Source organism: Ascaphus truei, chromosome 10, assembly GCF_040206685.1.
Source record: "Ascaphus truei isolate aAscTru1 chromosome 10, aAscTru1.hap1, whole genome shotgun sequence".
Taxonomy (NCBI): Eukaryota; Metazoa; Chordata; class Amphibia; order Anura; family Ascaphidae; genus Ascaphus; species Ascaphus truei.
Window position 1 is genome coordinate 40,809,737 of NC_134492.1, and position 10,201 is coordinate 40,819,937.

The 10,201-nt window shown below is 45.9% G+C and overlaps 1 protein-coding gene across 2 annotated transcripts in view; it reads right to left on the minus strand.

Moving 5' to 3' along the window:
* Positions 1–8,337, minus strand: part of LOC142503884 (dimethylaniline monooxygenase [N-oxide-forming] 2-like) — a 116,964-nt gene extending 108,627 nt beyond the window's left edge. The window contains exon 1 of one of the 2 annotated variants that reach the window (XM_075616771.1): positions 8,262–8,337. Coding sequence is in view for 1 of the 2 variants with exons in the window: in XM_075616767.1 (XP_075472882.1) it covers positions 8,165–8,167 (3 nt within the window). In the remaining variant the exon portion in view is untranslated. Of the gene's footprint in view, positions 1–8,164 lie in introns of both variants that reach the window. The other variant, XM_075616767.1, reaches the window with a different exon arrangement.
* Between the last annotated feature and the right edge of the window lie 1,864 nt (positions 8,338–10,201).

Sequence of the window (10,201 nt, forward strand, 5' to 3'; positions counted from 1 at the left end):
AGGGTTACATAGATCAGTGATAGAACATAAGGTACTACCTGAGGAAGGGGCTTTCTGTTCTCTGATACGATGTACACCTGTTCTCTTGTTTTACTAAATGGTCTGTGTAGATATTTTCGTTTGATGTCCTCTTACTATAACTATATCTGCTTCAAGGTAAGCAGAACTTATGATGTTCATGTGACTAGAGATGATGGCTCAATAAACAAAGATACCACAGTACTTACTGTTAACAGTAATGATATTGTTTCTCATAAACAGAGGTTGACTACAGAGATGGATCTTTGAGCTCATATAGCCTTCTTTCATAACAGATATGGATCTTTGAGCTTGTATAGCCTTCTTTCATTAATGAGTTATAGTTACAGTAATGACACAATACGATGTACAGATGTAGTCACACTCACTGAGTGCCATGGCAAGCAGTAACATGACTTTCTAAAAGTACGTTTTCTTACTTACACAATAAGTTCCATTAGGGAATAAAGACTCTGTAAGCAATTTGTAGAGCCACAAAGCTGTACGATCACTATTCAGAAATGTGCGTAACATAAATAAGGACTCTGCATATATTCCATGGGGTATAATTCTTAATAGGGATTCTGTATAAGTTTGTGGCTGCGTAAATGGCGAATTGACTGAGCCCCTATTCATAAATCAGAAGTTATTAAAAAAAGTCACCATAATTGTGCTTCTTTTGCTGAAAGTTTAAAACAAAATATATAGTGTGAAAAATGCTGTAAACTGCACACAACTTCCTCACACCACGTATATGAAGCCTGGCGACATCTGTACATCTTTCTTAAATATGACATGGGGAGAAGAAGTGGCTCAGTGAGTAAAGACACTGACTGACACTGAGATTGGGGAGCCTGGTTTAATTCCCGGTGTCGGCTCCTTGTGACCTTGGGCAAGTCACTTTATCTCCCTGTGCCTCAGGCGCTATACAAGAACATGCTATTATTATTATTATTATTATAGGCTCACCCCCTGAATATGAGCTATCATGAGCAGCTTTGTAACTTAATGGGCTAGTGAAATGTGTTTCCCACGTGATATTAGAATGAAAAGAATCCTGTGAGACAAACAATTATTGCATAAGAAGTTGATTTGATGAACCTAATTCATTTATTATAGTGGCATGTCCGTAAAAAAAACAAAGTAAAACTGTATTAGAAATAAAAATGTAGGCTCCAAATAGGAATGGTACATCATAAAAAGTTTATATCATTATAAAGGGAAGTTTATTGTGTACGTGACAAATATAATTCTGCCAGTATATATATATATATATATATATATATATATATATATATATATATATATATATATATGACCATGCAGCAAGCTTAAGCCTATAGGGGACCATGTATAAAATGGTTTTTGAAGCAAAAAGTGGCACTGTGTGCTTATTTGCATGTCATTTCCCAGAATCCCATGCTGCAGTGGAAGTGCTGTGTGCTGGGTGATAATAGTGAAAGGCGGGATTGCAGACCTGCATAAGACATGCAAATGAGCATACAGTATATTTACATTTGATATATATATATATATATATATATATATATATATATATATATATATATATATATATATATATATATATATATATATATATATATATATATATAAAGCTGCTTGGATTGCCTCTTTAACAGGGAGTTTAACAGGGAGTTGAACAGGAATGGAAAAAGTGGACAACAGAACACCTACTGGCCCTAGATACTGAATTTGATCTGCTCTGGAAAGGAGGAGAGTTTCTATCACAGACTCAAGAAGACGTATATATATACAATTCAACCCCGTTATAGCGTGACCCGCTACAACGCGGATCCACTTATAACGCGGTCTGGGCTTGGCTCCCGTTTTCAAAGTTAAAAAAAGGGGCAGAGAAGGGGTTAACAGCCATGTGTGCAGAGGAGTTTGCGATTACATACCCCTCCCCTCCCCCCCATGGTTGACCCATGTTGTCAGATCCCCTGCACCCTGCAGTCCCGATCGCGGTGGCCATTTAAAAAAAAAAAACACGATCCCAGTTACAACGCGGTATCATTCTGTGGACCTCGAGTACCGCGTTATAAGGGGGTTCAGCTGTGTATGTGTGTATATATAGCGACATCGCTCTGGAGTTTTGGCAATTGCCTGATGATTTATTGAGATGAAATAATCCTTTTTCTATTGAGGTATGCTGCGGACTTCATGTTTTTTTTAATCTATTAGACTGGTTGGTGTTCCCCGTCTGTCTGCAAGCATCTGGATTTCTGATAAGTATATATTATTCATTATTTTTGGTCTGTGGCTCTTTGTTTGTGTGCATCCAGCATTATTTTTTGTGTGTATAGATATATATATATATATATATATATATATATATATATATATATATATATATATATATATATATATATGTATGCAGAATTTGATTACCTTTATTTGAAAACTAATTACCTAAGCTGGCGATTGATTGTTTCTCCCGTGATATATCAACAGAATCCCGTTTCAAATGGTTCACTAAATGGCTGCCTTTCAGTTTCAAATCAATTCTTCAGTAAGTGTAACTCAGCAGCTACAATGTATTCTTATATTACTAAGAAGTCACCAGACTCAATTAAGTTCTGCCCAGACACTGCTCAATTAGCACATGTGAGGCACAGAAGACACATGTTATTTGTAATCAGACAGCTCCCATTCTCAGTAGTTAGCATATGAAATTACTAAAATATGCACACAGCAATAGATGTGTTGAAGACAGGATTAAAGATGTCCTAAATAGGCTTTAATAACATGGTACGTTATTTCTATTTCAGACCACAGTTGTCAGCATTAAGAAGAGCCCAGACTTTACCACGACAGGACAATGGGATATTGTCACAGAAAAGGAAGGCTGTCAGGAGACGGACACTTTTGATGCTGTCCTTGTTTGCACTGGTCATCACACAGATGCCTATCTCCCTTTGGACTCCTTCCCAGGTCAGTTCTCTCTCACTGAAATAATTAGTTTGGGTAATTGAATAATTATGTCTCAACAAGAGGGCTAATAATATATTGTATTATTTTGAAAGCCTGGAGTCTCTTAAGTCGTTTGAGCACTTAAAGAGTTAACTGGTTCAAGTACACATACCTATGTAGACTGACATAGGTCCTGCAGGACCGCGGCAGTAGCCTGTTTGCCAAAGCTCAGTGACCTCACTGCCATGGGCTTCTCACTGCAGTGTTTAATATCCAGACCCAGTTTGGTGGGGAAACTGGATCCCATGCAGTTGTGCTCCCGAAAAACAGAAATCGGGCTGAAAATGTGCAGATATACTGCGAATATAGACATTGCACAAACTCCTACAGGCAAACCTGACAGAGAACAAACATCTGGTGCAGTAAATATTTGTTAAAAGCAAACACATTGCATAATAGTTTGCTGTGCAGTTCCCTGTTGGGTTTCCTACTAGTGAAGGCTGTAAAAAGGAACAAGTTGTATATAACAGTGACAAAAAGCATTGGTTGCCAGTGTCAATCGCCCTAAATGTTTGTTCTTCTCACCACATTTTCTATATAACAAAAAAGAGGTTGACTGTACACATCAAACGAAAATGTCTACTCAGACCATTTAGTAAAAACAAGAGACCAGGTGCACCTCGTATCAGAGAACAGAAAGCCCCTTCCGCAGGTAGTACCTTATATTCTATCATTAATCTATGTAACCCCTCTTTATTTATACAATACCTCGGACAATGAGGTGGGAGCCTAAGTCTACATAATTATATTGGCCACCATACATGTGCGCGGCCAGTAAAAGCAGACACCACACCAGGATATACAGTATATATACAGTATATATACTGTGTATATATATATATATATATATATATATACAGTGTTCGACAATCCTATATATTTACACGCCCGGGGCGTGTGGATTTAACCCCCGGGCGAGTAAATATTGGCCCAAGCAGAACACGTGCTTGTTTTTTTAAATTTCCCTGCTCGCGCTCAAATTTCCCTGCTCCCGCTCAAATTTCCCTGCTTGCGCTCAAATTTCCCGCGCTCGCGCTGAAAAAAACAAAAAAAACTCCACCTACCTGATTGCTGATTGGCACGCGCTCCCAGGCTTTGTGGGCGCGCGGCCAGGCTCTATATGAGCCCGCCCCCAACGAACGGCCATTCTTTCTGGCCGGAGATCTATTGGAGAGTAAGTACTCTCCAATCTCTGCATGCTGCGGCCCCTCTGCTCCTTCCCTGCCTCCTGCAAGCCTCCTCCCCGCTTACCCGGCTTCCCGCCGATCCCAGCGCGGGGCAGGAGATGGTAGTGGGGTGTCCCCCCTTCTGTCCCTGTCCCCGCTTACCCCGACTTCCTGCCGATCCCCCCGCGGGGCAGGAGATGGTAGTGGGGTGTCCCCCCTTCTGTCCCTGTCCCCGCCGATCCCCGCACGGGGTTGGAGATGGTCACGGGGGGGGGGGGCAGTGGTGGTGGTCGCGCGGCCTTTCCTCTTCTTCCCCGTCGTGTGTGTGTCTGTGTGTATGCATGGGTGTGTGTGTGTGTGCATGGGAGAGTGTGCCCGGCTATCTTCATGACGGCGCAGCATGAGGTGGGGGGGGGGTGCCGGTCTGCCCGTCTGCCCGCTCAACCCGCTCGACCACAAGCTTCATGCCGTCGAGGGGAGCAGGGCAGTGGCGGCCACGGCGGCTGACTGTCCCCTGGGGCGCCCGCTGGGGGACACCTCGCAACGTGCCTGCCACCTCCCTAAAGATTCCACTACGCCCGCGTGAGGTATGGGGGGGGGGATGTCGGCCTGCCCCCCCCCCACGAGCGGGAGATGGGCACGGGTGGGTGGAGGAGGAGCGTGGTGGTGGTACTGGTCGCGGCCTTTCCTCCCCCCCCCTGTATGTGTAGAGTGTGTGTGTCTGTGTGTGTGTCTGTGTGTGTATGGGAGAATGTGTGTCTGTGTGTGTGTATGGGAGAATGTGTATGGGAGAATGTGTATAGGAGTATGTGTGTGACACCAGAGGTACCCCCCAATCAGTCACCCCCCACCCCCAGTCAGTGTCAGTCACCCCCCACCCCCAGTCAGTGTCAGTCACCCCCCACCCCCAGTCAGTGTCAGTCACCCCCCACCCCCAGTCAGTGTCAGTCACCCCCACCCCCAGTCAGTGTCAGTCACCCCCCCCACCCCCAGTCAGTGTCAGTCACCCCCCACCCCAGTCAGTGTCAGTCACCCCCCACCCCCAGTCAGTGTCAGTCACCCCCACCCCCAGTCAGTGTCAGTCACCACCCACCCCCAGTCAGTGTCAGTCACCCCCCACCCCCAGTCAGTGTCAGTCACCCCCCACCCCCAGTCAGTGTCAGTCACCCCCCACCCCCAGTCAGTGTCAGTCACCCCCCACCCCCAGTCAGTGTCAGTCACCCCCCACCCCCAGTCAGTGTCAGTCACCCCCCACTCCCAGTCAGTGTCAGTCACCCCCCACCCCCAGTCAGTGTCAGTCACCCCCCACCCCCAGTCAGTGTCAGTCACCCCCCACCCCCAGTCAGTGTCAGTCACCCCCCACCCGCAGTCAGTGTCAGTCACCTCCCACCCCCAGTCAGTGTCAGTCACCCCCCACCCCCAGTCAGTGTCAGTCACCCCTGCCCCAGTCAGTGTCAGTCACCCCTGCCCCAGTCAGTGTCAGTCACCCCTGCCCCAGTCAGTGTCAGTCACCCCTGCCCCAGTCAGTGTCAGTCACCCCTGCCCCAGTCAGTGTCAGTCACCCCTGCCCAAGTCAGTGTCAGTCACTCACCCACCCAGCCAGTCACCCCTGCCACACCCAGCCAGTCACCCCTGTCCCACCCAGCCAGTCACCCCTGTCCCACCCAGCCAGTCACCCCTGCCCCACCCAGCCAGTCACCCCTGCCCCACCCAGCCAGTCACCCCTGCCCCACCCAGCCAGTCGCCCCTGCCCCAGCCAGTCACTCACCCAGCCAGTCACTCACCCAGCCAGCCAGTCACTCCCCCAGCCAGTCACTCACCCACCCAGCCTCTCTCTCTCTGTGTGTATCACCCACCCTCTGTGTGTGTCACCCTCTGTATCCCCCACACTCTCTCTCCCCCACACTCTCTCTCTCTCCCCCCACACTCTCTCTCTCTCTCCCCCCACACTCTCTCTCTCCCCCCACACACTCTCTCTCTCTCCCCCACACTCTCTCTCTCTCCCCACACTCTCTCTCTCCATCCCCCCACACTCTCTCTCTCCCTCCCCCCACACTCTCTCTCTCTCCACCCACCCTCTCTCTCTCTCCCCCCACACTCTCTCCCCCCACACTCTCTCTCCCCGCCCTCTCTCCCCTCACACTCTTTCCCACTCTCTCTCTCCCACTCTCTCTCTCTCTCTCCCACTCTCTCTCTCTCTCTCCCACACTCTCTATCTCTCTCTCCCACACTCTCTCTCTATCTCTCTCTCTCCCCCACTCTCTCTCTCTATCTCTCTCTCTCCCCCACTCTCTCTCTCTATCTCTCTCTCTCCCCCACTCTCTCTCTCTCCTCCCCACTCTCTCTCTCTCTCCCCCACATTCTCTCTCTCTCTCTCCCCCACACTCTCTCTCTCTCTCCCCCACACTCTCTCTCTCCCCCACACTCTCTCTCTCTCTCCTCCACACTCTCTCTCTGTGTCACTCACACTCTGGATCTGGATCTCTTATTTACCCTATATATCTTAACTGCCCTATACTACACCGAAATCTTAACTGCCCTATACTGCTTTCTTCCAGATCTGACTCAAGCTTCACACGGAAGACATCGGAACCCCCCCCCCCTAACCCAGAAGACAGGTAAGGAACACCTCCCCTCCAATGTATAACATTGCGGGGATGAGGGTACCTGGACATTGAGGGACTGCGGATCAGGTAAGATCCCAGGTGGGATTGCTGCTTTAGATATTGTGAAGCGGGGGCATCCAGACACTGGTTAAGGGGTTCAGGAAACTAGTCATTCACACCTGGCTTTGAATTCTAGATCCGACATTTACACACACACACACACGCACGCACGCACACACACACACACACACACACACACACACACACACACACATACACACGTAACAAGGACTAATTGTAGTATAATGTAATACAATAAATACATTTGTCAAAAACGAATGTTGTTCTGACTAGGAATTTATTAAATGTTTTTTATTTATATATTGTATTTTAAAGCGGGTTGGGGGTGGGACTAGGGGCGGGGTGGGGGCGGGACTAGGGGCGGGGTGGGGCGGGACTAGGGGCAGGGTTGTGGGTGGGACTAGGTGGTGAGTAGATTTTTTGGTTGGGCGAGTAGATTTTTGGGTGATTTGTCGAACACTGTATATATATATATATATATATATATATATATATATATATATATATATATATATATATATATATATATCAGGTTTATGAATAGAATCAATAGGTATAACCACTTTATCCTTAGTACTAGGACCACCAAATACCAAATACAACTTAAATTATAAAATCCCAGTTCACCCAAACATTGCACATGTATGTGTAATGTAGTCACTATAATAGGCCTCCCAATCTTCGGTGATCAGGCTGTTCAGCGTGTTACTGATATTTCATTGGAGCTCGTGTGCTGAAATGTAAGTTGCAGACCTGTACTTCACAAAGATATGTAGTAGGTACCACGTTTCCTCTGATTCCGTGGGGGATCCCCACTGTTGTCAATCCATCACCTACTCCGCTTCTCTGCCAACTGGGTTCTCTGCTGATCCGCTCTCCGCATAGTCCCTCCTTCACCAATCTTGTTACTGGCTTAGCATAGTCACCTGTCCTTTGAGAGGAACCTGCTAGGAGGCAGTGTTCTGATGTTGCTGGGCAAATATAAGGGGTTACATCTACGTACTGTAACATTAAACAAGTGGAAGACTTCAGTCAAATTTATGATCATAATAAAAAGGGAAAGCAAAGACAACCTGTACAAAAGGGCCTGTAGGTAGTTTAGGGCACAAGTCCCAGTTACAGTGCTCAATCCGATTCAGACATAATAGAAATCCATAGTTCAAAACAGCAAAGTCCACATATCATGGTGAAATAGAAGCACATAAATCTAAATAGAGTATTAGACCCAGTGTATAATTAGCAGTGATCCTTCTGTAATGTATAACTGCCCATAAGATGGAGTCAATTGAAGGGTTAACATACCATTATTCTTGTAGAACTCCACAGAGCAGGGTATCCTCACTGTTACACTGTTACCGGTCAGCAAATCCCCATGGATAAGGGGGAAAACAATACTCACAAAATAGCAGCTTCATAGGATGCGTGCATCACGCTTGGTTGTCTTGCTAGAGAAAAATCCTGAGATTGCAGCGGTGCACAGCAAGTAGGAGAGGGGACCAGCAGTGTGTGGGTTAAAAATACATTTATTTATAGCAACATGGTAACGGGGACAAACACTCAGAGTGTTTGTCCCCGTTACCATGTTGCTATAAATAAATGTATTTTTAACCCACACACTGCTGGTCCCCTCTCCTACTTGCTGTGCACCGCTGCAATCTCAAAAGGGCCTGTACACTTGGCCTGCGTATATGGGACTTACCCCATAGAGACCTTTATATCAAAGAAATATGGGAATTGACAGCACTACACTATTGTCTGTTTACATCTGCATCAAATGTAACAAACCAGTTAAATAGTTTTCACACTGCGTTTAGTGGAAGACTTTGTTTACATGAGAGGCCACAAGGTGTTCCCTGAAATCATATTTGGACATGATTGGTATTATATTCAAAACCCAATGGGGGTGGTGTATCAATCAAATAACGTGCAAATAATGTTTATTTGGACACATTGCTCCACTTTCTGATTGCGTTTGAGTCAAATTTTGAGAGTTTTTTTTACATTTGATGCAAATTGTTGTCCAGAAAGTTTTACACCTCAGACCTGATGGATTTTTTGATGATAATACAAAATCAAAAAGTTACGCAGTTTGATACATCTCATTATACTCTATGCATCATGGAACTCCTCCCTACCTCCAGCTACTGACAACCCCCAAATCTCAAGCTGATGCACATGGCAAAACGTTGAAGCAAAGACATGGATACACTGACAGAAAGGGGCACAAGTTGAAAATTATACATCTCCACCAATGTGTTTATTTTGACATATTTTTAATTTAATCATTTATAAAAGGTTAATACATTTTATAGTATATTGTATAGATCAAATATAATATAGGCAGCTGTTACTTTATACATAAGTCATAACAAGCAATAGTATTTTTACTTAGGATATTATTAGTTAATTATGAATAACCTGTACAGATGAAGCAAAATGTTACTGCACCCGTTGGCATGCACTAGTGGGCACAATGACACGTTAGCACGATCCCTTTTTTGCACGCGGCTAATAGAAAGACAATGGTATCTGCTCCCGCTGGTGCTTTGTGTGTCCCACTGTAACGCAACGTCTTCTACATCTGTAATAAATTATTTTCTACAAAATGCATATCTACCAGGTCAACAATGTAATAAATTATAACCCAAAAATACTCAATGCTACATCCAAAGTTACAAAATACATAGTTAAATACTTCAATGTTAGTATTCTCATGAATAAGGGTCATTTAGTTAAACCCTTTTGCCAAAGCATTATAAGCCTGCAGCCACTCCACGGCATGACCAGTATGCAGGTCCTAACACTACCTGTGACAATTCTCATTTACCTCTGCAGTGGAGGGAGAATGTTCTCAATAGACCAGTCCTGCACAGGAACATGAAAAAATCTGCTACTTAAAAAATGGGGTTGGGTGAGCTTAATTAAGCTTTTGTAGCCAGGTCCCCTCTGGCTCCCCAGACATTCTGTTCTCTCTCTCTTACCTGCGACAGCGTGAGGGCAGTTGCAGGGGTGATCGCGTCACCGGGGGCTCCCGGCGACATCAGCTACAGGGCGCTGCCATCTTGTGTGCGTTCGCACATGCGAGGAAGCTCACGCACGCGCAGTATAGCCCCAGATGCGATACAGCAGCCATTACAGGGAGTGAGAAGAGGCGCTCCATAGTCAGGGACATCCCCCAGTTCGCACATGCGCAGTTAGCAGCGGCGGTGGCCATTACACAGCGCGCACGCGGCCTCAATGTTAAAGAGAGCCACCAAGGACTACAATTCCCAGCAGCCTCTGGGGACTGCACTTTTACCCTGGTCACAGGCAGCCAGACAGCCAATAAGGCTGACAGAT